General features: G+C 48.1%; 2 protein-coding genes across 9 annotated transcripts in view; one reads left to right on the forward strand and one right to left on the reverse strand.

Annotated features, from left to right (window-relative positions):
* SPTAN1 (spectrin alpha, non-erythrocytic 1) overlaps nt 1–11,842 on the forward strand; it is a 43,428-nt gene extending 31,586 nt beyond the window's left edge. For 7 of the 8 annotated variants that reach the window (XM_072352384.1, XM_072352388.1, XM_072352389.1 and 4 more), the window contains 19 exons: nt 85–222; nt 407–511; nt 718–926; nt 1,691–1,811; nt 1,976–2,097; nt 2,565–2,697; nt 2,817–2,915; nt 3,203–3,362; nt 3,580–3,656; nt 3,816–4,025; nt 4,294–4,590; nt 5,075–5,187; nt 5,966–5,983; nt 8,933–8,987; nt 9,245–9,441; nt 9,769–9,822; nt 10,269–10,415; nt 10,726–10,873; nt 11,523–11,842. In XM_072352384.1, coding sequence (XP_072208485.1) covers nt 85–222; nt 407–511; nt 718–926; nt 1,691–1,811; nt 1,976–2,097; nt 2,565–2,697; nt 2,817–2,915; nt 3,203–3,362; nt 3,580–3,656; nt 3,816–4,025; nt 4,294–4,590; nt 5,075–5,187; nt 5,966–5,983; nt 8,933–8,987; nt 9,245–9,441; nt 9,769–9,822; nt 10,269–10,415; nt 10,726–10,873; nt 11,523–11,648 — 2,529 coding nt within the window. In that variant the 3' untranslated portion in view covers nt 11,649–11,842. The remainder of the gene's footprint in view (nt 1–84; nt 223–406; nt 512–717; nt 927–1,690; nt 1,812–1,975; nt 2,098–2,564; nt 2,698–2,816; nt 2,916–3,202; nt 3,363–3,579; nt 3,657–3,815; nt 4,026–4,293; nt 4,591–5,074; nt 5,188–5,965; nt 5,984–8,932; nt 8,988–9,244; nt 9,442–9,768; nt 9,823–10,268; nt 10,416–10,725; nt 10,874–11,522) is intronic. The other variant, XM_072352383.1, reaches the window with a different exon arrangement.
* Nucleotides 11,833–18,716, reverse strand: DYNC2I2 (dynein 2 intermediate chain 2). The gene is made up of 9 exons (XM_072352390.1): nt 18,479–18,716; nt 17,617–17,865; nt 16,768–16,877; nt 15,449–15,606; nt 15,107–15,216; nt 14,298–14,465; nt 13,667–13,899; nt 12,786–12,943; nt 11,833–12,266 (listed from the first exon to the last, which is right to left on the reverse strand). Exons 1-9 carry the CDS (start codon nt 18,683–18,685, stop codon nt 12,028–12,030), a joined length of 1,632 nt encoding a protein of 543 aa, XP_072208491.1. The 5' UTR covers nt 18,686–18,716; the 3' UTR covers nt 11,833–12,027.
* Nucleotides 18,717–26,540: the final 7,824 nt, after the last annotated feature.

Here is a 26,540-nt window from a genome sequence, read left to right on the forward strand (position 1 = left end):
CAAACTCGTGCCTTATTCAGCTGTTACATTTATCAGGACTTGAATTTGTCATTTGTAGCATTTGTCCTCTCCATTTTACAATAGGCACGGCTGGCTGCCCTGGCTGACCAATGGCAGTTCCTGGTCCAGAAGTCAGCAGAGAAGAGTCAGAAACTGAAAGAAGCTAATAAACAGCAGAATTTCAATACCGGCATCAAGGACTTTGATTTCTGGCTTTCAGAGGTAACTTGTTGAGATGGGGATTATTTATTGCAGGAATTGGTTTTCTGTTTTTTAAGTCCCTTTGCTGTGATTTGAGATATTTTGGAGTATCAGCCACCTCTGGTTGAGTGTAGATTTCTCTTGAAAATGCAACAATTAGGAAAGGCTCATTCTTGGTTCCCTTTTTCCTCCCTCCTCCCCCCAGGTGGAAGCTCTGTTGGCATCTGAAGACTATGGGAAGGACTTGGCATCAGTTAACAACCTTCTGAAGAAGCACCAATTACTGGAGGCTGATATATCTGCTCACGAGGTATTGCTTTCTCTTTCAGTTTTGGAATAGAAATCCTAGTAATTGGCAAATTCTGCAGGTGCTGCTCAGTGCTGCAGCCATGTGTTTGTTGAAACATACTTAATAAAAACTGTGTCTCAGCACAGCAGTCAGATGTCTGTGTTTATGTCAGTATAGAAATCACAGCGAGAAGATCTTATGCAGGCCTCATTTCTCCACGTTTCCAGGATCGGCTGAAGGACCTGAACAGCCAGGCTGACAGTTTGATGACCAGCAGTGCTTTCGATACCTCCCAAGTAAAGGATAAACGTGAAACTATCAATGGGCGCTTCCAGAGGATCAAGAGCATGGCAGCTGCCCGCCGCGCCAAGCTGAACGAGTCCCACCGCTTGCATCAGTTCTTCCGTGATATGGACGATGAGGAGTCCTGGATCAAGTGCGTATCTTGGAAGTTTGAGGCTCTGGCACGAGGGCATTGCACTTATGTCAGCTTGCCAGCAGTGTTCAGTCTGTAGTATGGTTTTACAACACAAATATGTGTCTCTACGAGGAGTCACCTTTGCCTTTTAGTCAAGGAAAACTATACTCAGAATGGCTTCCACTCCGGTTTGGGTGTGGTTTCTTATCTACAGTGCTCTGTGGTCTAACTCCCAGAGGGAAAGGTCTGTGCTGGAAGTTGCACTCTTTAGCCTTGATCCAGATAACTGCAGTTTGACTAATCTTGACTAATGACAGAAGAAATTTGGACCTTCCCTTTTCAGTCTGAAGCAATGCTTGTTGTTGCTCTAGCCAATTGCAGTAATGAACCTAATGTCCTTTCCTCATTGGTGTTAGTAACCTGAAGGAAGTGAACTCCATAGAAATCATTCAGATTAGACTAATTCTGTCGTCTTGCATCTGGGAAATTAAAGACAGTAATTTGTCAACAGCAGGTTAAACTTCTTGAAACGTAACTATCTTAGAAAACAGTGCAGATAAGCTCTCCTTCATAGAGAAATGATGGACCCTCTGCCTTCCCTTTCTTCCTACCTATTCCCCTTGTCAGGATGAGCTGCTGTTTGACAGTAGCTCAGACACACACAGACACTTCCGTGTTGTGAAGAGCATTTCCTTATTGGCAATGATTATTTTTTTCCTTTTGTGAGATTTGATCTAAGTGGGTGATTTTCACATTTTCTATTTCTTTTCTCCTGATTTTAGAGAGAAGAAACTGTTGGTGAGCTCAGAGGATTATGGCAGGGACCTGACTGGTGTGCAGAACCTTAGGAAGAAACATAAGCGCTTGGAAGCAGAATTAGCTGCCCATGAACCTGCTATCCAGGTGAATACCTCTCTCCTTGACAGATTGCTCTGTAGAGAATGCCATTCTTTGCCATTCTTTGCAGCAAGTATGAAATCAAGTAATTAGTTTGTAAGCATGCAAATAGAGTGCATAATAAATTATCATTTGCTCCTTTCTTAATTGTGTGTTTCTCTGCTTTGCAGGGTGTTCTAGACACTGGCAAGAAGCTTTCGGATGATAACACGATTGGGAAGGAGGAGATACAGCAGAGGCTGGCTCAGTTTGTGGACCACTGGAAAGAGTTAAAACAGCTGGCAGCTGCAAGGTGTGTGAGACGTTGTAACATACAGTTTAAATAAAGCAGTTACATGGGCTTGTAAGGAGCAGATGTACTGAATTGCAGGTTTTTAGATATGGTTCATTAGTCAGTAGTATCATGTAATGAAACTATGAAACTACCGAAAAGAGTTTGTGATAATGGTTCTCAGCAGAAACATGAGGGGTGGGTTTTCTGTTTCTTTCCTCGAAGTTGTGCTGCAGTCAGTCTCTTCTTGCACCAGCTGAAAACCAGAGACTTGAAATTAACTGACCTAAGTCTACTACCGGATGTTTTTCTGAATGGAGAGAGAGGGTCCTTTCAGCCCTTCTGTGCTGCAGGTTTTGAGGTCTAGAAGACAGAATAATGTGCATTCAGGCTCTGTACATTCTTAGCTTTCCAGCTGCTTGTGTATTTGTTTCCATCTTATATCTAAAAGCTGTAGAGTAACACTGCAGCTCATTTTACCTTTGCAGGGGGCAGCGTCTGGAGGAGTCTCTGGAGTACCAACAGTTTGTAGCAAATGTTGAGGAAGAGGAAGCGTGGATCAATGAGAAAATGACATTGGTAGCCAGTGAGGATTATGGAGACACACTTGCTGCTATCCAGGTATGGAGGAAGTTGTTGGCTCTTTGGTGATTTCATTGCATCATCATTGATGAGAACTTTGTGAACGTTTTATTCAAATTTGGAAGATTTTTGTTAATATATTTTTGCTGTATTTGCAGGGCTTGCTGAAAAAGCATGAAGCATTTGAGACTGACTTTACTGTCCACAAAGACAGAGTGAATGATGTTTGTTCTAATGGAGAGGATCTCATTAAAAAGGTGAGCATAAGCTGGTAAAGAAAAACCTTCAAAAGCTGCCCAGGACCTTTTCTTGTCAAAATAGGCTTATTCTGCTCTTGGGACTGGTTTGTCATCTCTTTGAAAAGACTTCTATTCAGTTTTTTGCTGCTGAATAAGCTATTGGTGTTAACCAACTGCAGAGCTGTCACATGGGCAGTGTTGTACATTGAGAACAAAGTCTTTTGGCTAAAATTCCTCGCTCTGTCACCTGCTTAATGGATGCCGTAGAAGACCTCAAGGGTTGTTATTTATTTCCTGATATGTAGAACAATCACCACGTGGAGAACATCACTGCTAAGATGAAGGGCCTCAAGGGCAAGGTGTCAGACCTGGAGAAAGCCGCAGCTCAGAGGAAAGCCAAGTTGGATGAGAACTCTGCCTTCCTCCAGTTCAACTGGAAAGCAGACGTGGTGGAGTCCTGGATAGGTATGTTCTGTGCTGTCACAAAGGAACTGAAATGCACCTCCATTTCTCAGTATCTCCTCTAGCTTTCACTTTCTGTTAGAGTAAGTAGGCTTCATACTGCTCATCCCTTTGGGTTTATACCTGGTAGATGCTTGTGAGCTAATTGTTAGACCATAATTTGGAACTGAGGGAGCATTTGAGATGTTTTCATTTTTACTGAATGTGCTTCATTGTCCAGGTGAGAAGGAAAACAGTCTGAAAACAGATGATTATGGCCGCGACCTCTCCTCTGTGCAAACACTACTCACCAAACAGGTTAGTGCTGATGCTGCTTCCACCTGTAAGTGGCCAAGGGAACAGGTCAACAGTTCTCTCACACACCATTTTGGTATTCGTATTTCTATCTTTCTTTAACCATTCTTCTATAATCTTGCATATATTTCTATGTTAAATATTTCTTTTTTCATGCTTCAGGAAACTTTTGATGCTGGACTTCAGGCTTTCCAGCAGGAGGGAATTGCAAACATCACAGCTCTGAAAGACCAGCTCCTGGCAGCCAAACATATCCAGTCAAAGGCCATTGAGGCTCGACACGCTTCCTTGATGAAACGCTGGAATCAGCTGCTTGCTAATTCTGCAGCCAGGAAAAAGAAACTCCTGGAGGCTCAGGAGCACTTCAGGAAGGTGAGTCACCAAACCACCGGGCTACTAAAATCTAATTGTTCTCTTTGGAGGGAAAGCAGCACAACACTTGGCACTTAGGCAGCTTTCTTATTTGCAGCTAATGATAACGTAGATCCAGAGGACTTAGCGTAAGAATTTTTACATACTTGCAAGAAATGAGAAATAAAAGCAAACTATTACTTGAGTTTGTTAACTTTACATAATCTCATGCAGAATGTTTGCATCACATCATAACAGAATTGAACAAGCAGTGTATTTTCTTTCCAAGGTTGAGGATCTCTTCTTGACTTTTGCCAAGAAAGCTTCTGCCTTCAACAGTTGGTTTGAGAATGCTGAGGAGGACCTGACAGATCCCGTGCGCTGCAATTCTCTGGAGGAAATCAAAGCGCTGCGAGAAGCCCACGATGCGTTCCGCTCATCACTCAGCTCTGCCCAGGCTGACTTCAACCAGCTGGCAGAGCTCGATCGCCAGATCAAGAGCTTCCGTGTGGCCTCCAACCCGTACACTTGGTTTACTATGGAGGCTCTTGAAGAAACTTGGAGGAATCTGCAGAAAATTATCAAGGCAAGTTGGAGAGCTGCTTCTCATGGCTTGTGGCTTTCTCATGGCTTATGACCTGTTGAGCCTTCCTTGGAGTTTGTCCTCCAGATAATCAATGCAAAAGTTTGTCCCAGTACTGAAAGTGGAAATCTCTCAGATTTTGGGAGCCAAGAAAAGCATCCATGAGCTTGCGCTGTTGTTCAGGTTTCTGATGATCTTTCATGCTCCAAAGACAAAGCACGTGTCCCCCACTTCCTGACTGTAGAGGAAGTTTCACATTCAAGCTGTACAGTCAAGTAATGGTTGCTTCAGTTCTAACTCTCAAGGATTTGGTTGGAATGTTCTGTATTGGGCTCAGTAACCTTGGTTAGGTATGGAGGACGCTTCTGGAGTGCTCAGTCTTTTGACTTCTAGATTGTGCCTGAATGCACTGTTGGTTTTGCTTTGTTGTAGGATAAAGCCAATTGCCCTTTTCCCTGTTTGAAACTGGTGTTTGTTTGTTCCTCAGGAGCGTGAATTGGAGCTGCAGAAGGAGCAGAGGAGGCAGGAAGAAAACGACAAGTTGCGCCAGGAGTTTGCTCAGCATGCTAATGCCTTCCACCAGTGGATCCAGGAGACGAGGTACAGTTTGTCTTTCCAGGAGCAGCTCAGGGAACTGTGCAGCTAATTGTATCCATCTTACGTCTGCTTAGTCCATCTAAGTTGTAAATGTCTCCTGCTGAAAAGCAGCTACTGAGAGTTTGGTCATTTCCTACAGCTGGGATTTGAGGGAAGCCCAATTAGCCATGGGGAGAGAAAGCTCTGGAACAGCAGGTTATAGCAGCAGTCCTGCTTCTGAATTCATGTTTCTGTAGTGATTCCAGGTGTAGGGGTGGGGAGCAGCCTGCAGGAAGTGCTGCTGCCATTTCTGTTAATGCCTCTTGTGCTCACTGGGAATCACATTAGGAATCTCACCTGGGCTTCAGTAGAGAAAGAAACTGTGAAGAGAACCTGAGGGCTGCCCTGCGCTGTAAGCACTTGTCTGGGGTGCTGTCTGATAATAGCCACGTTGGGGGAGAGAGAGAGCAGATATTAAACGTATGCTTTAGAAATAAGACATCTCAGGGCTGAGAACTGCAGTGAGCTGGAGAGCGTGTATCTGTTACACAGAGGGGACAGAGCTGTTGGCCAGTTCTGATGCGTCCTGGTTGTGGTTTAGAAGAGGCGAGTTCTGTTTTCATTTAATCCTGTGATTCTCTGTCTGTGTGTGTTTACAAATAGCCCTGTACGTGTCTTCATGAAATACTGCCATTTAAATATGATTTAACTTTTTGATGTTTACTTCCCACCCAAATCTGTCCCTCTCTTACTGTCTTGTCTCTGTCCTGCTGCCTGATGTTTGGATCTTCACCTTCCACAGGACTTACCTGCTAGATGGGTCAGTATTGAATTTTATATCGTTCACAATGCGGTGCTGTGCTCTGCTCTGTCTGTGTGAGTTCTCCTGTCATTGCGTTGCTTGTGAAAGCCACACCAGAACCCCTTTTATTTGAAAAGAGCAATCTAGCTGAGGTGCACGTGAAACGAGTTTGGGGTGGATTACAAATAAACCAATGAGAACCAGAACTATTTCCTAGTCAAAAGCAGAGGAAGTTATGAATGGGGAGCCACTGGCGTCCTATGGCAGTGCTGACTTCTGCTCACAGAGTCATATTACAGATCAGGTTAAAGGGGACCTGAAGGGCCATCAGCTCCCCCCCCCCGCCATCAGCTGGGCTGCCAGCTGCCAGGTCAGCTCCTGGGGCAGGTTGCTCTTCCTTGCAGCGCTCGCACAAGGAACGGCTCTTGCTCTGAGATGTGGGACAGTGCACAATGACCATCTCCCATCTTCACCTGGTGCTGGGAGCAGTTCTCCAATAGTCAGAGATTTGTTCAGCAGAATGGGTTTTCTGTTGTAACTGTTCTGAATGATTAAAGCCCCAAAGTATCGACCGTTCTGTTCTGGGAGGAGGAAGGTGTGTTTCTAGGAAGAGGCTTGGCTGAAATTACTTATCGTTAAGGCTTCATAATACACAATGGGAACTTATTAACCCGCTGATTGGCCGTGCTGCAGGAGAGGTGCTTGGCCCAGGTTTGTCTGGCAGCTGGTGCTGCCTGCAGTCTGAGCTGTCCTGCATCCCCCAGTGAGGACACAGGTCGGTGATTTGAGAGGAAGTGGAAAGGAAACAACAGGATCTTTAAATGCCTTCAGGCTGCCAGAACCTCCCAGAGTGTGTCTGCCATTTACATTGCTTCACTATTGGAACAACTGCAGCACAATAGAAGCTTTGTAACAAGGCATGGTGTAAAAGGTTAACAAACACTGCTGGGCCTGGCGCTGAGGCTGTCGGCCCTGTGCAAAGGGCTGGGGGGGAGGCAGGGGCCTTTCTTACAAAGATAGATGGCTTTTCATAATAAAAGGGTGGAATTCTGTGCAGATAACTGCTGCTTGTGTGCTCTGTAATGACCACAGTGTCTCGTTCCGCTGTTTCTGCCAGAGAAAAAATAGTTTGCCCCATTTTTTTGCTGAACAGTTTAATGGAACCGAGCAGATTTTCCTGGAACAGATGCTGAATTCTCTGCTCCTTTGTAAACTGGTGTAGTAGAAGTTCTTGTATCCAAGAAGGAGCTGACAGAAAGGGGCCATTTACTGAAAGCCAATGGGGCAGAGCTGGAGATCACCAGCCAAGGGCTTTTGTTCAACAAATTGCCACAAGCCGCTGGTCTGCAGGGCAGTGGGTCCTTAATTCTGTGTGAATGGGCTACAGACTGAGCGCAGAGCCCTGGGCTGTGCTTGGCCTGCCCTGCCCATCGGGAAAGCAGAGCTGCAGAGAGGTTCCAGGGCAGCAGAGTGTTGGTGTGATGATGGCTGCGTGGGAAAGGGGAGCAAAGCAGAGCGTGTGGTTGGAAAGAACGCCTGTGTAGAACCTGCAGTTGAGCTAACAGCAAAATGCATTGTTTTCTATCCCGGCGTTTCTCCTTTTCGTGTGATTTACACAAAAAATAACCAGTTAGTTTCCTGTGTGTGCAACCAGCATCTGGATTTATCTCATAAGTAATGGCTTCTGTTTGCTGCAAGCTGGTGGTGCTGCTTGGAGTGCGGCTCCGCTGCAGTGGCCGTGTTTGGTTGTGTTCTGTCCGCTGTTCTTCCTTCTTCTCCTTTGGAATTTACCAGGTTTCTTTTCTTTGATTAGCATAGCCTACCGTCGTGTCATTCGTGTCTATCAGTATGAAGTTGGGGATGATCTATCTGGAAGGTTTTTTTTTCCTCTTTATTTTCTTACCTCACTTTGGTTTTTCAATGCACTCGTTAATTCCAAGGCTCGCTTTCCTTCCGACTAACTCACGGCTTAGAGCTGCTTGGAGGTGTGTTCCCTGCCCGGTGTCCCTCCCGTGGTTGGCTCCCAGCTTCCTGCTCAGGGCTCTGGATGTGCACAGAGTCTGCCCTTAGCCCTGTGGTGGGGATCACCCACCTGCTCAGGTGTTTCTATGGCTGCAGAGCAATCCAGCACCCGCTGTCCCCTCCTCAAAAGCCTATAGGATGGACTTTAGAGGGGCTGCAAAGCTGCGGTTCCTGGCAGGACCCTCAATAGCAGTCAGAAGGTTGGCACAGCCGGGCCGTCCACACACAGGTTGGTCAGTGTGGGCTCTCACCATCAGTGGGAGGATGGAGGTCCCCGAGTGCTGCTGCTGAGGTTCCTGGAGGGGCAGCAACCAGAGACATCCCTGAGCTGGTCCCCGCAGTGACGCTGTTTATCCCTGCAGCGGGGATCCTGCTGTGTGAGGCTGGGGCTGAATGGAGCAGTGCTGCCTGGCTGGGAGGGGGCAGGAAGGCACCTCTCCATCAGCCTGCATAGGGGAGCTCCGGGGTTTTCTGTCTGTGCTAAGGTTACTGTCCAAGCAAAGCAGCAGGTCTCTTCTCCCTGTTCTGTCCCCAGTAACACAGCTCTGTACAGTCCCAGCGCAGCCCATCTCAGTGAATCCCCCATGGTTGGTGTGTGTGTGTGCTGGGCACGGCGGAGCGGGGTGGGACTGCACCAATCTGATCTCATGAGGCCCAGCAAAGCGGGTGCTGTGGGTCTGGCATGAAGTGTGACTGCTGGTCGTGTTGCCTTTCAAATGGGGCTAGAAATTAACTGTATAGAAATGAGAATTAAACGAGACGTGACGTGTCCGCCTGAAATAGCGAGTTGGAATAAATGAAACATGAACCCAGCATTGAAATACTTGCACATCAATGCAGATCAATGCTGCTGTGAGCTTTTGGAAGGAAGGACTGTTAATTTCAAGCCCCACCTGCCATTTGTTATGGGAGACGTCCTGTGCCTCACTGTGGTTCTGTACGTAGGTCCTGTATGGTGGAGGAGTCGGGAACGCTGGAATCCCAGCTGGAAGCTACTAAAGTAAGTGATGCTCCCCCCCAAACACGGGGTGGGAATGAAAATGAATGCAATTATATGGTAAAGCCTTAATGGATTCTTATACATTTTGAATGCTGGAGGAACCTTTGTCTGATGTCTGCTTCTATCCCAGGACATCAAACAACACTCCGACGTAGCTCTCCTTTTGTTCCTCCTAATGGCTGCTCATCTGAAGGCTGGTTGTGGTTGGTTTGGTTTTTGCACTCCTTGATTTTCTCCTCCTCTCTCACTCCTCCCAGCGCAAACACCAGGAGATCCGGGCTATGAGGAGCCAGCTGAAGAAGATTGAGGACCTTGGAGCAGCCATGGAAGAGGCACTTATCTTGGACAACAAATACACAGAGCACAGCACCGTGGGGCTGGCGCAGCAGTGGGACCAGCTGGACCAGCTGGGAATGAGAATGCAGCACAATCTGGAACAGCAGATCCAAGCTCGGTACTGCCCGCCCTGCATGCAGTGTGTGCTGCGCCTGGGGGGAGGTGAACAGCAGCACTGCTGGCTGGCTTAAGCAAACCTTAACCCCAACGTGTCCCAGCTCTCTTCAGGGGGATGAAGTTCCCATGGTTTGGAATGGTTCCCGTTGGCTGGTATCAGTGGTGCCTTGGAGGAGCTGATCTATTCCTTCGAGCTGTGATGACACGATGTGTTTGTTGTCTGCTCCCTCCTCCTCAGCTGACACAGGCTGCTGGTTTGGGGCAGGTGGACGCCGTTGCAGTTCTGCAGTTTAGGAACTGCTCACTAACTTTGTTTCTTCCCTTTCAGAAACACAACCGGAGTCACAGAGGAGGCCCTGAAGGAGTTCAGCATGATGTTCAAGTGAGTTGCAGGCAAAGCCCGCCCGTGGATCACTCGGGATTGATTTCTGGCACGTGGATGGCCCCCGTCCACAGGATTCTGCGGCTGTTCTGTTTGTAGCTCCTTTATTGCCTGCCCAGTTCTGTACTGAGCTGCTCTGATCTCTGCCAGATGGCAGAGCCTCCGCACACCCCCACTGCTGGCTGGGTGCACCGCAGCCATGAGAGCTTTCCCTGGGCGTGCTCACTTGTGGGCACAATTGTGTAGGAACCAAGAGCGAGTTCCAGCTGGGAATGTAGCCCTTCTTTGGTGTTCTTTGAGCAAAGGATTTATGTTTACATCGGTAGGAAATGCCCATTAATTCAGCTGGCCATAAGGTTCTCATTTTCAGCCCGCTGTGGAACTTTGGATGAGATACTCCGTAATTTAACACTTAGCAACGTGGGGTTTGGTTTTGTGTTTTGCAGGCACTTCGACAAGGACAAATCTGGACGTCTTAATCACCAGGAGTTTAAGTCTTGCTTGCGCTCCCTTGGCTACGACCTGCCCATGGTTGAGGAAGGAGAGCCTGACCCTGAATTTGAGTCTATTCTTGACACTGTTGATCCCAACAGGTACATGCATCATTTTCTATAGCCAGGTGTTTGATCAGTGCTGTTTGGGGGTTAGCTGGAAAGCCTCTTAGAGGCTGCGAGCTCGGCTTTCCCCAGGGCTGCTTTCACAGTAGTTCGTGTGAAGAAATCTCTCCCAGAGGTAAGATGGCGTCCATCAAGGTACTCCGCTCAGATGTTGGCCTGGTGCTGGTGCAGCCTCCTGCGCTGATGGGTTTAGTGCTCCCAGAAGAGTCAGAGCCCTTCTTCTCTCAGGAGGAGGCGCGCTGTGGTACGAAGGCAGAGCAGCGCTCACATGCTGTTCCATTGGCAGGGATGGGCACGTCTCGCTGCAGGAGTACATGGCGTTCATGATCAGCAGGGAAACAGAGAACGTGAAATCCAGCGAGGAGATTGAGAGTGCTTTCCGTGCCCTCAGCTCCGAGGGGAAGCCTTACGTGACCAAGGAGGAGCTCTACCAGGTAAGTGCCATTTGTGGCCCTCCTGGAAGGAACACAGGGAGGCGTTTTGTTCATAGGTTGTTAACAAAAGCAGCACTGATGACTTGGGAGTTCATGTCGCTCTGGTTGAGCCAGTTCTGAACCTGCAGACGTAACCCCTGCAGCAAAGGAAGAAATCGTAACAGCTCTGCCCAGCTGCTTTCTTGGCCCTGTAGAGGTTTAACTTCACTGCAGAGCAGTTACTCAAGTAAAGCGAGAGCTCCTCCAAGGCCCAGGAAGGGCTGCAGTCGCTGTTTCTCTCCTCAGAAACTCGTGCTTTCCTATAATCATGTGGGAGACTGGAGGGGGGTGTTTCTCCAAGCAGTGATTTGAAGGAGCAACTTGAGTCTGTGCTTAAACATCGAGACCACCACCTCCCTCCCCCTGCCCCGCCACCACAGCAAGCTTTTCCTGTCTGAAGCAGTTGGCAGGAAAAGAGGTTGCTCTCCTTCCTCATATTTGTTACCTGTTCTGTCTAACCCGCATTAGGAAGCTGCAGGTCAGACCTCCCAGCCTTGAACCAAGCAAAGCACAAACAAACAGCTCCTTTCTGCAGTTCTGGTGCTGCTGCTCCGTGCTCCACCTGCAGCCCCAGAGCGCCCATCTCCACCTCCATGTCTTTATCTTTCAGAACCTGACCCGGGAACAAGCCGACTACTGCATTTCTCACATGAAGCCCTACATGGACGGCAAGGGCAGGGAACTTCCTTCTGCCTATGACTACATTGAATTCACACGTTCACTCTTTGTGAACTGATACAAAACACTGGTACCAAAAGATACAAAGAACATGCTCACGTTTGCTGACTATAAGCTCTGCATGTGTCTCTCTTTGTGCTCTACAATAATCAATGTTACTTTATGATGTAACCTTAACCTGCTTAGCTTAAAACTCTTAGGGAAGACAAACATATTGCAGTGTGCTTCAATAAAAGTTACTGGTCGAACCACATCACCTTGTGTTTAATGGTGAAACGCAGCTCTGTCCCGTGGATGGAACTCCGGCTGTAGTCACAGGTGGGTGTTTGTGGGCTCAGCGGGGGCAGCTTTTCCTACTCAGTGCCCTCAGGAGCTGCACACAGCTGCACACAGCTGCACACAGCTGCACACAGCTGCACACAGCCGCCCTGCTGCTCTCAGTCTGTGAGCTCACTTGCCAGCTGCTCCAGGTGATTCATTTCCCTGGGCCGCTGCTCGGTGAAGTCAGAACTCAGCTGCCAGACTCTGACTGTCCCAGCAGCATCCCCTGCTGCCAGGAGCTGAGTTTGCTTGGTGTTAAATTCTAAGCAGTACACGGGGCATTCATCCACATCCTGCCTGATGGACACTGCAGGCTTCTGGGAGCTCTTCTCCAAGTCAATCAGGTGCACATCTCCTATAAAACAGAAATACTTCTTACAGTAACAGACGTGACATGCACAACGTTACCTGCTCGGTCTGGCACTTTGCAGCCGCTCTGTAGGCTGTGATGGGTGCCATCGCTGCAAGACGGCACATGGTAACTCTGCTGTCACCTGAAGGCAGCTGGCAGGATTCTGTGTCATCTCCATTCCTGTCACTAAATGTATTTGGGAAGTTTGCTAAGCTGCTGCTTAAACTTGGCTCTAGAAGTAAATGTCAAAGGCAAGGAAGCTGGAGGGGAGTTTTAGCCTCAGTAACTGCTGTGTTACATCCCTGCGAGCTGCTGGAGCCTGAAAGGTAGGACTGACAATAACTGCTGCTGACAGCACTTTGCCTGAGTTCAGAACGACTCTGTTGCACTAATTGCTCGGTGCAAGCAGTGGTTATTGCTCCCTGCTTGTGGGAAACGATGATCAGAACTGACTGGTATTAATTAATAGCCAGCTCTAAATCTTAATGTTCAGTCTGAGAACAGGCAGCTCCCGTTACTTGCCTTCCCCAGAAGCCGCTGCAAAGACCAGAGGTCGGACGGGAGACCAGCGAACACAGAAGAGGTATTTTGTAGACAAGTGAAGAGCAATGAGGGGTTGTGTCTGCAACATGGAGCTCAGGTGAACTCGTCCGTCTGTCCCACAGCTCAGAAAGAGATTCCTGGGTAGAGGGGGGTGCAAGAAACAGCATTACGGGCTGCACTGCTGAAGGCACAGAACAAAGCTCACTCAAGGAGCACAGTGCTGCACGCTGCTCCTGTTCTGTCAGTATCTGGCTATTTCCTATAGCAGCAGTTTCCAGTCTGTACTCCGGGCTGTGGTCTGCAGACACAGCTTTGTCAGTGCTCTCAATTAAGGTTAATGAGGGCTCACGCTGCCCGCTGAGTACGATGGGTTGTGTGGGCCAGAGATGCCTGAGAACTGCTGATCTGGAGACGGGCATTGTTAGCACTGTTTGTCTCATGCAAAGCAGTGTGATGAGAGATGGGCTCCCGTGGGCAGTGGGTGGAATTCAGCTGCTGCTGGTGAGACACGATGGCAGCACTGCTGCAGTAAGTAACTACTTCCAGCTGTTTCCCCCCGACCTCCAATTGCTTTTTAGTACTCTGCGATGACCCAAGGAAGCTGCTCATGTCCTACACAGGTTGGAGGGCAAATGCTACTTTGTTTTACTCGTGTTCTGACCACGTGCAGCTTCACCACATCCAATGGGCAGTGGTTCTGCAATAGTTGGACTCCTGATGCTGGGTGAGACTTGTTTGGAACTTTTACATGCACAAAACGTGTGTGAAAAACGCACATTGAGAACTAAGTAACAGCTTGTAACCGGTGTGCAGCACTGGTGTGTGTGTGTGCAGCGCTGGTGTGTGTGTGCAGCTCTTGCCTGTGGAAGGGGGAGCAGCTGACGGAGTAGAGCGGCCCACTGTGTGGGGAGAAGGCGAGCTCAGCTGGTGCTCTGAGGGGAACAGAACCTGCTGTGCGGCGGGGAGCCGGGCTGTCTGCTGCAGTGGAGCACTTGAGTGAGTAGCCACCTTCCACACCAACAATGAACACGTGGGGGTCGAAGTATGAAAAAGACAGCGATGTCACACCCACTGCCAGATCTCCCCACACGAGCTGGGAGAAAAAGAGACACAAGATGTAAGTGATGGGGGCTGCTGCTGTGGGGATGCAGTCAGAACAGCCCGTCATGGACCAAAGGAGTTGTTCTGCACACAGCCTGTACCAGCCATGATGGTCTTGGCGCTGCTGAGCCTTCAACCCCTGCAGCATCCACCTACAATGGAAGTTATTAGTGCTGTGAGCAAGTTCTCGGTCCCAGCAACTTTAGACCATGGCAAAACCTCAGCTGCTGCCAGCCTCCAAAGGAATGATTTACACTATGGGAGGGAGATGGGATCAGGGGTTACTCTTTATGTTCAAAAAGGAGCTTTTCCTGGTCCTTCCCCAGGCCTTGGCCTGCTGTCCAGCCTTCAGAGCCAGAGCACAGCTGGCACACAAACTCATGAGCTCACCTTCTTCAGCTGAGCGTTGCGAGGGATCTGCTGAGCCACCAGGGCAAACCCTTCAGCCACGACCAGCCGCCCATCTCGCTCCTCCCTCCACACCAGGATCTTCCCATCCGTGGATGCACTCAGCAGCTGGATGTGGTTTCCATGCTTGGCATCAGGCAGCCAGTGAACCTGTTGCAAAGGAGCAGAGCTCCGGGTGAGGGGGCTGTCAGCACGGCTGCCCACACGCTCAGCAGCCTGCAGGCCCTCGTCCTGCCAGCCCAGCAGAGCAGCAGGCACACAGATGTGCTGGGAGAGAAATGAGCTGAGGTTCAGGGCTGAATTCTGGTTTTACCTGTTGTTATTTTTGAGCTCTGGTATTTACAGCACTTCCTCTCTTATGTAAATAGAAGCATTTTCCTAACTTTTAGATGAGAAAATACAGACTGCCCAGGTCACAGTGCCCCAGAGGAACCAAAAAGAGCCAAAGGGCATTGGCAGAGTGTGCCCCTTCTTGTAACTCTAAGCTTCCACCTAAGGATCAGTGATACTTTACAGCTCAACTGTTGGCCTAATGTGCATCAGTTAGCACTTGCAGCACAGGAACAGCCCGTTCATCCATCCTGAACAAGAAGTTATTTTACAGGGAAAGCACCCAGTTCAGCACATGGCAGTTCTGGAGGAAAACAGCAAATGAAAGGAGAGCACAGCAGCTGAAATAGAGCAGTTTGTCTGAGAGCTTCAGCTGAAGTGCTAACAAGGCAAGAATTGAAGGGATAAAACCCAGCACTGATAACTTCTCCTCCAGCTGTGCCTGCTGGGAAAGCTCTCACCTGATAGACTGGATCAGTGTGAGTGTCATCTGTCATCCCTGTCCGCCAGATCAAGGGGTCTTCTGGTTTGCTGGTGTCCCACACCACCGCTTCCCCACTGAACAGGCCGCCTGCAAGGACAGAGGTAACAATGAGACGTGGAAGGTGCACGGGCTGAGCAGCACAGCCAGTGCTTTGTTACCATGACAGAATTGGAGCAACTGCTCTGGTTGCTACCATGAATGAGCAGAGCGCTGGGAAGAGCAGACCTCAAGGAAGAAGAGGGGCAGATGCACCAATAAAGCTTGGCTGGAAACAGCCCACCAGCTTCCAGGGGTACGCTTTAAATCAGATCTAACCTACCAGCTATCAGAGAAGGCTGGGAGGGATGGAAGGCCAAGCACATGACAGAACTGGGAGCATCCACCACAAGGTCGGGGCGCTGTGGATCCAACCTTCTTCTATCCAGATTCCAGGTGCAGACATAGGATTTCTCTGTGCTCCAGTCCCCATCATTCAACCTGATGAAGAGAAAGCTACGCCATGTTGTGCCTGATACACAACAACCCCAGCTCAAGCAGAGCTCAGGTACGCCCCAGTCATCATTTATACATGTGCTGCTTCGTGGCCAGAAGGAAAACTGAAATCAAAGGATTGTGAAGCAATGGAAGATCTTTGCATGTCGGCATATACACAGAATGTTTCAGTGCACCGACTGAACAAAGTGCCTGCCAGGAGATCTCGTATATGATCCCCTATTACCAGGTCCCTTAACCATCCAAACGCTGGGAACAGCTTAAAGTGCACCCACAGAAAGTTCCTATGAATATTTGGGAACGAAAACCCAGTAAGACCAAATTGCTGCTGATTTGCAAACAGGCAGATCTGCACGGCAGGTTTCCTCAAACAAGGACCTGAAGAACCGGGGTCTGAACTGAACTAACTGAAGCTGGGAAACTCCTTATTAACGGAGGTGGCAGAGGCTACAAGTTTGACAGACTGCATAGGTTCACAGAAGGGAATTCCGCTGAAGGTAACCACAGGCATAGAAAGCACATTCCAATCTGGAAATAGCTGTGAACTGGGACATACAGGTTGGTTCTACTTCGCCCTGTACATTCACTGCACTTTTTGCTGGGGCTTTTAATCCAAGGAAACCACAGGAGAGAGAAAACTGAGTAAGAGCAACAGAAAGGCAGAGAAAGGAGATGCTGCTACAGGCGTTCGTTGGATCGGATTGGATGACTGCTCTGTCCCACTCTCATTCCAGTGATTCTTAAATGTTTGTTAGCACACATCCATGGCACCAGGTGTGAAGGGGTGCCAGGTTCATCCAGGGTGCAAAGAGACCTCGTTACAACAACATGATCTGCAAAGAGCAAAGCGTGTGCTTTGAAACATCACCCACATGTGTTTGCAAGCGTGCCTTTATCTGCAAATGGTTCTGTAAGAGTACATCTATCTGCTTCACAGGGGGAAAAAGTAGAAGAAATAAGTCAGGGCAGCCTGAAATTATGGCTTTTTGGTTTTCTTTGAAGGCGGGTTGTTGTTTTTTTAACAGAACTAAGGTACATTTCTATGTAGTTCATGACTGCAAAGAAAGTCAACATAAGTAAAACTGAAGTTGGCCCAAAACGTCACACGAACATCAGGTGTGCTCCCAGAGCCAGGCGGATACTCACCGGCCATATGAGCAGGCTACAACAGATCCTGTTGCATTCCATGAGACACCGGTAACCTGCAGGTGTTGATGCTGAGCCTCCGGGTATGACAGTGTATGCAAACACAACACCTGGGAGAGATTGAATTCAGGCAATGAAGGAATCGTTTCTCAACACGAAGACCTGAGATCTGTGCGCAGTCTTGGTGCAATCACTTGGTCTCACTGCAGGTTTCCCTTCTGTCAATAGAACTTATAGGCATATGTGAAAAAAAGAAGGTGAATTCCTACTGGAATAAAAGAAGTATTTTGGTGGGATGCCACCGAACCAATTGCCTCTTCTTTATTACCTCCCTTGGACTGCACAGCCCAGGGGCCGCAGGATGAGCTGCAGGGCTGCACTGCTGGGTTTTATCACAGCCCTCCAGCACCAGCCCAGCGCTCACTGAGCTTCACAAGAAACAGTTTGGAAACGAGCGTACCAACGTGTACTGACAAGATACAGCCTGCTCCTGCTCTGCAACGCCGTACACCAAACAAATATAACCTAAAGAGCTGTCAAATCACTGGCTTCAGCTGCTCCTGGACTGCATGCTCTGAAGGGGCTCCTGGAAGCTGAGGACACAGGAGCACCCCCGGCAGCTTCCTTCTCATAAAGCTGCTGCAACACAGCTGCCAGCAGGAGGAACTGCTTTAGCGGGCAGGAGCGAGGTGCAGGCAGAGGGGAGAGCTGCAGGAAATGCACCAAACCCTGCTAATTTCTAGCGATTAGAATCTGGTAAGGGTAGTCAGAGCAGTACGGAACAGAACTAAGGAGCCACAGCCACCGTGAGCAGCTGTCCCAGGTAATGACAAGGATCTGCCAGCTTACTGTTCTGTTCTCATCCGTCCAGTTCACGTCGAAGCCATCGAAGGCGCGACTTGTCACGTTCTTGTTCAGCTCTTTGATGACGACCTCCTCCACTCTCCGGAGGAACGCCAGCACACCGCTCTCATCCACACGGGCTCCTTGCTGGACGGCTGGGACAGTGCTCCGATCCGCCTGCACAGCAGCATCTCTGCTGCTCCATGACTGCACCGCAGCCTCCGCCGTTACAACTTGCCCAGTCTGGCAGCTTTTCTGGTAAAAGAAAACAATTTCTGTGAGCAGAACAGACCCAGAGCGCCACGTGGAGCCTTCACCTCTGCCATGGCACCACAGGGGCAAGGGATGAAGGCAGAGCAATGGGCCGGGGAGGCTGGGCAGTGAGTGTGTAGTGCAGTGCTGAGCACTCAGCTGTGCAGTACTAAGCATTGAGCTGAGCAGTGCTGAGCATTGAGCTGTGCAGTACTAAGCACTGAGCTGAGCAGTGCTGAGCACTCAGCTGTGCAGTACTAAGCAGTGCAGTACTAAACATTGAGCTGTGCAGTACTAAGCACTGAGCTGAGCAGTGCTGAGCACTCAGCTGTGCAGTACTAAACAGTGCAGTACTAAACACTGAGCTGAGCAGTACTAAGCACTGAGCTGAGCAGTGCTGAGCACTCAGCTGCCCCTCGTTGCCCCGAGCACCGCCCGGCCCCTTTGCAGAACGGCCTGACAGGTGATGTTCCTCAGCGCGAGGCGGAAGGCGGGAAGGAGTCACCACCACAGCCCGGCACAGCGCACGGCCGGCCCGGCCAGGCCCCTCCCGGCGGTATAAAAGCACGGTGCGTGGCCGGAGCCGCCTCCATCCCTGACCGCCTCCATCCCTCACCGCCTCGCAGCTCGCGTTCCGGACGCTCCTCCACAGCGATTGCACCGCGGCGCCGGGCACCGTCTCGTCCACGAACATGGCGGCGTCGACTGGGGGGGTCCCGGCCACCAGAGCTGCCGCTCCGCGCCCGCCGGTTGCCACGGAGACGGAGAGGCGCAGCGGGATGACGTCTGGGCGCGCGCGGTGAGTGACTCGCGAGGCCGCCATGTTGGGGAAGGGAGGGAGCCGTGTGAGGAGCGGGGCGGGAAGCGGCCGAGTGCCGGAGCAGCGCGTTGTACCGCCGGAACCGAGCTTGGTGCCGCCTGGAGCGAGAAGTTCGTTCCTTAATCGGCGAAATACATATTCGGGCACGCTGTGCAAGCCGTGCTCGGTTCACGTCGTTAAACCTCTCTCCACGTGGCGCTGACTGCTGGCGTGGGACGGCCGGCACAGCGCTGTGCGCCTCCTGCCAGCGCTTGTGAGGGCTTAAAACAAGGGTTTGCGGTCCGTAAATAGAGCTGTTCTGTTCTGATACGGTCCGTAAATGGAGCTGTTCTGTTCTGATGTGGTCTCACTGAGCCGGGAATCGGGTGAAGTCGCGGCTGTCCGGGGAGGTTCCGAGCCGGGCTGTGGTGTCTCTCTGAGGTGGCTGAGATGTACGCGGTGCTGGTCTGTGCCGTCTCTGCTTTATTACATGAGGTGAAGTAGCTGCGAGTTGTAATGAGGCAAATCAGCATCAGGAAACGAGGGAAGACCGAAGGGAAAACTGGGGAGAAAGTAGCGGGGTGGAAAAAAGGCGTGCGCGCTTTGTTGTGTGGCTTCTGTAACTCGGTGCAAAGCAAATATCTTCTACATCTCAGAACCAATTCACCCACTAGTGGGTGCAGCAGCCGCCCTGTGCGTGCCGTGAAGGAAACAACTGAGCTCTGTTGAGGCTCCAGAGCACGGTTAGCCTTCCCTTTAACCCTCCACCGCAAACAGATGCAGGTGAGGACGAAGAACACGACACACGTAGCTCAGACAGGAACAGGGTGCCATGAGAAGGGTCTTTTGGGGCTCAGACTGGCAGCGAGAAGCTTAAAGTAGGAGCAAAATCGTCACCTTTTGCTGCTGGGTGGGTTGTGTTTGAGAACGCAGCTCTTTATGTAGCATCGTGTGTTTAAAACAAATAAATCCAAGCAACAGAACTTAAATCTACCAATTCCCTAATTGTTCATTACTGGATTGCATAGCATCCGAGTTTGGTGTGGCTGAAGGTACTTGTCTATATTGCTTCTGAACGCAGCATAGATGCTAAATGGGCTTTGTGCTGGTATTTCTTGCTGGTATCCAGGTACAGGCAATACCTGATCAGATACTTCCATGCAGTTGTTTTAGAACTGGGCCTTGAGGTCATTTGCTTTAGCGTGAGGTTGTTTGCTCTACTGATCAAGTGAGGCTCTGAGGTTTGCATTAAATGGGGATGTTCCTGGAGAAAAATAATCAGGACTTACAAATGTGAAGGTAAGAAGGCAAATAAGCAGGTATGGCCCAGCAGGAAAATGACTGAGTGCCCTGAGTTATTTGAAAGGATGCTCTGTTGGGAATGTGCCCCATTCTGCAAAGTTTTCAACAACAGCTGCATCCTGTTGTGCTTCTGTAGATGGTGATTGTGGAGTTCAAATGCAATCCAGTACGTAATGAGCTGGCTGGAATCTGTTTATCTGCAGTGTTACCAGTGATACTCCTCATCTTGAACTCCACAAACATCTTCTCTTACCCTTGAGGTAATGAACTACCACAGCTGCTTTTTGTGTTTCAAACAGTGGGCATTTGAAGTGTGTTGTAAGTTACACCGCTAAAAATGTCTGGCAGAAGGAAAAAACAGGACCCGAGTCCCTAAATCAGAGCGTTGTTTCAAACGTATCTGATTGATACTCTGTGGGTGCATTGCTTATGTACAGATCTTAGTTCATTTTTGTTAGAAATCTGATTTAATAAACAGGTTTCAGACACTAAACCTGATGGAAGGCAGGGTCAGCCCAGCTGTGCTGCATTCAGAGCACAGCATCTGTGCAGCCAGCGAGATGTCCAGCAGCTTCACAGGGCTCAGGTCCTTGTGTGGATTCCAAGTGTGTAACCTCAGGCTGTGTGAGTCCTCCAGCCATTGCTGCTTCGTTCATACAGGGCTTGTACATTTGTCTCCAACTTCTGACCTCGTTTTTTCCCCCTCCTCCTGCCCAATTTCCCTCTGCAAATGTGATCCCATTTGCTTTGAAAATCATACTTGAAATTTTGGCAGAAAATATGTTGGCTCATTTCTGAAGTTCTGTTGCACATACATGCATTATATGTTATAAAAATAATCCATCCCCATTAGTCACAGATCTGTCAGGGTTTGTAGAATTAGCGTGGGGGGGGAGGGGTCCCTTTTAACCCTTGTTATAGGTAGGATCTCTTGCACAGTACAGGTATTGCGCATCCCATAGCTATTCCCACATGGATAATAAGAGACTTTAGTCCAACGTGACACAAACGGGAAGGAGCATAGGGAAAGCTTGCTTTGTTGCAGCAAGCTGCCACTGCAGGAGTGTGAAGACTCCATGCTGGCAGATTCTGAATGGCAAGGAAGGGCTGGCATATGGCCAGGAGCCATGGCACGTCGAAAGGCATCCATGAAAGGCTCGGGATCCCAATTTCTGGCTGTCATGGTGCTCCGAGCACGACGGCAGCTGGGAGCCTCTGCTATGGACATAGGCAAGATACAGTCAGTGATGTGACTGGCAGCAGCTCTCTCTTTTTAGGCACAGCATCCCCTTATTCCTGCTGAGCTTCTATCAGCACGCTCACCATCTCATCTCAGAAATAAATGTACAATCTGGCATCCCACCTTTAAAAGGTTGCTGACCCGTTGCAGTGCCGACAGCATGGGAGAAAACACTGAGATCTGTTAAATTAATTCCGTATTCATCGTATGTGACTAAATATTATTTATCTGTTCTGTGTATTAATTTATCAACTCATACTATGTTTATAGTATCTCAAACAGCTGTTCAAATTTGAATTGCATGTGTAAAGCACCCGACTATCTTGAAAAGCACTGCAGGGAGGTGTTATTTGTCTGAGTAGGATTGGCTCTCCCTTGCAGATAAGCTGTTTCTAAAAGGCCGTTCTGAAATAGATAGTTATGTTCTACTAAGTCCTATCAAATGTATATTTATGTAAAGCAAGCACAAGCTGTGTGGTAGTTCTTGACTGCTCTTCAGAAGGCCAGATATTTAATTTCAAGCATAGGCTGCTCTGAAAGTAACGCCTCCTATTTATTTCCATGGAAACTACAACAGATGCAAAGAGTACAACAACACGAGTTGATAAAGCAAATTCTCAGCTACAAAATGCCATTTTTCTACACAGTCACCACCGTTAGCTGTGAGTTTTTGCCAGCGATGAGCAAGGGCCTGCATGCCATGCTCGTACAAATCTGCATCAGCAGAGGTGCCTCAGTGTCACTGTTGCCACTGCTGAAATGCACCAGCCCACCAGCCACCCCTCAGTGTGTTGACACCCACGAGCCAGTTCCATACCTTTACTCCAAACACACCTCCGTGTTAGATGCCATTCTGTCAGACTGCCCCTCTGCTGCCATCTGTCACAGGGCAATAGAATGGAATGGGTTATTGGTAAGAAGGTTCAGCTTCTACTGCCATATCACCAACATCCCACACATAGCAAGGAGCCCAAAGGGTCCTAGAGCACATTGCACAAACACGGATAAGTCCATGCAATTCTGCACTGCAGAAAATCTCATCAGAAGTACAGAAATACACAGGAGATTGAGCAGGCTGTTGTGTGCAGTTTGCCATGTCGCCATTCAGTGTTTCTACTGCTGCAAAAAATGCAAAGTGATCTCTAAAAGATCGCTTCTTTATAACCTTTAGGAGGCTGAATGGTACGGGGATGTAATGGAACGAACTACAAACATAGATGGTTTGTTGAACTTTTTGTTAGTGTTCATGTAGGGTTCTGATCCTGCTCTAACTTAAAGAAAAAACAAAGAGCAAGAACATGACAAAGCAGAGCCCCAAAAGGCATGAATGTGGCTCTCTGTGGAAAAGCGTGAAAACAATTGTACCCATTCCATGCTGGGTTTGGAACTCCGTGCAGCCTAAGCCTATTGAAATATATATTTGTAAGCGGGAGTGGTGGGGAGGGAGGGTGCATCGGAATGAGGCCTGGAGCTGAAATGCTGTCGTAAAGGCAGTAGGAGGAGAGAAAAGGCTATAAACTGGCTGCCATCCTCATAGTTAAAAAGGTCCGGAAACATCTTCATGCCAAATGTCACACCTTTGGATCCTGTTTTGTCTTTAGTTTTCCATTTAAGCAATTCAAACTTTTCCTATTTATGTGAGCGATCTATGGAAGCTGGGTTATCTAAAGGCTTTTTGATTTTGCTCTACTCTATCCTGACAAACTCCTGCTCATTCAGCCTTTATATATTGTACTTTTAATAACCAATACGACTGCATCAGTACTGAAAAAAAAAAAGAATCCCACACAACAGATTTCTCAGCATCACCAAGGCCTGAGAGAACTTGCTGCAGTGACAGGAGGCAATTTATAAGGAATTAACTCTGACAGTCACTTTATACAGCTGATTTTCAAAGATCTGGGCACCAAAGAAGTGTTAATGAGGGTACTGAGGCTTCATAATTAATTATATTAGCATCTCTTTGTTGCTCTTTAGAACAGTAGTGCCTGGTTGACATTTCAATGGGAATCTGGTAGTATTCTTTGTTATTATTATCCAGGAGTACAGTTATACCTTAGCTCCCAGAGGGCAATGTTGCATGTAAATGCCTCTGTGAATTGCCAGAGTCTTTGGATCTCAGTAAAAGCCCTTGAAGGAGACCCTGCTGGATACTGAATGGATGTCAGTAAAATTTCTCTAGTCTGGAGTCTCTCTTCAGATAGGGATTCTCCTCCCCTTTCATTTCTCCCTTCCCCCTTCCTTTCCACTGTGCCGGTCCTTCTCACAAGGCTTAAGAACGGCACTTTCTGAATCTTTAGTTCCAAACCTTTAATGGAAGGAATACTGACCTGAACGAAACAGTGAACAGAGAATAGAACGGTCCTCAGAAAATAGGGAATATTTTTCACACGCTTGAGTTTTCATTGCAATAAAACCAGCACTGCCAGAAGGAATCCCAGAAGTGGTGAGTCAGATAATAGATGTACGGCTGCGGTGGGAGGGAAATGGTCTCTACTTTGTTTTACACCCTCCTCAGCTTTCTTTGTAAAGGCAGATGAAATTCTTTTCCAGTCGTGCCACTGCAAAAGCAAACATAGAGTTAAAGGTTATTTCCTTTGTGTGTTTTCGAGAGTCATTATTTTTGAATCCAAAGGGGAAGGATGACTTTTTGGCCATGATGTCAAATTCTGCTCTGAAAACTTCCCCTGTACCACCTGAAGTTCTTTTGTACATCGATAGCCCACTTGCTTGTGTTAATTGAAGCAGAACTAGCAACGATGTGTTTTTTTCACCCCAGCTGAATCGCAGCCTTGCCACGCTAAGGGCACGCTTTGACAGACACATCTTCTGAGTCAGTGGGATCGATGCAACCTGTTCCTCACCCTTTCCCCATTCATTCCTGCCGTTATGCGACCTTGTCTCTTGTGGCATCTTCTTTGAGCATCTGCAGCAGGGAACAGATCAGGGCATTAGTCTGAGTTAAAAATAAGTGTTGTTTTTTCTGAGGACTATTTTTTAATTGAAATCAGGTTCCCGATTCAGTTTAACACGAGGCTGCACAAGAAACAGCACTGGCACAATCCAAGGCCAGCACGATGGGGAAGAGAGGAGGAATGTAGTGTGGGGGGGTGGAGTGTATAAGCAGGACTTTCTAGTAGAAAAATGAATTAAACGACGTCCTCAAAGATTTCAGATCCTTCCAAGCCAAAGCCACCTCTTTGCTTTGTGCTCAGACAGCACCTTGTGCAAAGGGACGGGCAGTCGCAGAGCTCTTGGGACCCTCGGAGCCATTGTAATACCAACAAATAATGAGCGTTCCTACAGACTGACACAATTAACCAAATTCCACTTGCAGATCTTCATTGTTGGCAACTCAAGCAGCATTTTATGTAGCTGAAGCTGAAGCCTAGCTCTGTTCCTACGTTCTGGCTCTAATGAAGGATAACTGGATAACTCCAGCATTTAGTTAATCAATACAAGAATTACTTTTCTCACAGAGTTTTTATATTTCGGTAGGTTCTTTTATGAGCTTTGACATTCTCAGATGAAAAGAATAATGTGCACAATGTATCGTTAGAGCAAAAACCGTGTATGGCATCTCTAGGCATTTTCTTCCTTTTTGTTTCACCTCTTCTGTCACTGCACTCCTACAGAAAGCTCAGGATGTGTTGTGAGTGTCTGAATAACACCGACTTGAGATGGAAGGATCGTAAATAGCACACTCACTCTTCACTGTAAATAACACACTCACTCTTCACCGAGTGATATTCTGGGTATTTATTTCAATCTGATATTTCCTGGGTAGAAACAGAGCTTGCTTCCCCTGAGAGTTCAAGTATCAATAGCGTGCTCCGTAACAAGGGAAGTCCTTCATGACTCCCACAGAAACAGCTGCCCATTGGAATACACTGTGTAAAATTGTGGGCTAAAATTGTTGGCCTTTCCTGAGGGGCTAAATATTGAAGCAACTCAGCTTAAGATTCTGTGAGAATTTTCCTTGCATAGGACTAAGGAGCAGATAAATACAAGTGTTGAGAGTTGGCCATAAGGTACTGGAAAGCAAATGTTTATGGATTCTGTTTGTAGAAGAGGTATTGATTAATGATCAGATTATCAGGGACTCTTCATTTCACACTTCCTAATGTAACTTTAAGGGAATCTTCCAATAAGCGTTTTCCCCTTCTGGAAGGAACAGATCATTTCAGCTCCCTGCACTACTCACAACACTTCACCTCACGTGAAAGAAAGGAACAAAACATTCATAAGCACTCACAGATCTGAAGAGCCTACATCTGGTGTTCAGAAGCGTCTCAGGTTTCATTGACTTCAAATGTTTATTTCTACTGACGTTGTTTTTATATATGCATATATTTTGGCTGCCTTTTTGTCTCTGGTGTCTGGGAAGGAGAAAAAGTGTTACATGACCATCCAGCTCTTCCTAGATTACAGGCAAACACTCTGGTAAGTTAAAAACAAACACTGGTATATGAAAGAGCGACTACATCTAATGGGAATGTGGCCAAAAATTAAGGGAATAAAAAATCCCCAACGGAATCATTGGATTTATTCAATTATATGACATCACTCACTGTGTTGTCTGTGCTACTGAAGCACCATCCTGCTTCAAAGGCAGCATTTAATCCGGCAGTATTTTCATCTGAGGGTTCTGACTGCAACAACTGTGAGGACACGTGGAAGATTCTTCCATCATTATCTAACCACTCAGTGCTAATGTGAGCGCGGGCTGGGAAGGTCTGTGGCTAGTGGAGATGAATAAACAGTTGGAGGGAGGTATTTGACTGTTTAATATATGTGCCAAACTGTCTTTCCAGGGTCATGGAGACTCGGCAGTTCCTGGGGGCTGTCAAACTGATTACACGCAGCAAAGCAGCCGGTGCGCCTCTGCCTGCTGCTTAGAGTAAGCACTGATATGTCAGTCAGACTTTACTATCAAGTACGAGCTTATGTGCGCTTCGAATGTCGTTCACCCTTCAACTCGTTGCTGTATTCAGTCATTTAAAGCTTTCATACACTCTAAAAAAGTTGCCTTGCACTGCTGGGGGATCTTTGTTCTGAATAGAGCATGAGCATGCAAGGCTTCTGTGGAAGAGCAGGCTTCCAGTGTAGATGTACAGCTGCAAAGTGTTTGGTGGTAACATGATCCTTGTTTTCTATTCCTATACCATAATTTCTGTGAGATTCCTCTGGATGGAGGGCTATAAACACGTTAAGTTGCTATTAATCACACTGACTTGCATGATTTTGTGTATGCCCATTCTGTATAGCTGGAATACTTAGCGGGAAATTTATTCTCCATTTTTTCACACATCGTTACGTTGTATTTGTGAGGATTTA

Source organism: Excalfactoria chinensis, chromosome 18, assembly GCF_039878825.1.
Source record: "Excalfactoria chinensis isolate bCotChi1 chromosome 18, bCotChi1.hap2, whole genome shotgun sequence".
In the NCBI taxonomy this organism is placed as follows: domain Eukaryota; kingdom Metazoa; phylum Chordata; class Aves; order Galliformes; family Phasianidae; genus Excalfactoria; species Excalfactoria chinensis.

What these genes read in the sequence shown, in the direction of transcription:
- DYNC2I2 (XM_072352390.1), bottom strand. Translation starts at nt 18,685, where the DNA reads ATGGCGGCCTCGCGAGTCACTCACCGCGCGCGCCCAGACGTCATCCCG. An exon ending in GGACGGATGAGAACAGAACA is followed by an intron (nt 16,878 to 17,616) that starts GTAAGCTGGCAG and finishes AATCTCTCCCAG; the next exon opens with GTGTTGTGTTTGCATACACT. An exon ending in GTAGCCTGCTCATATGGCCG is followed by an intron (nt 15,607 to 16,767) that starts GTGAGTATCCGC and finishes TCTCTTCATCAG; the next exon opens with GTTGAATGATGGGGACTGGA.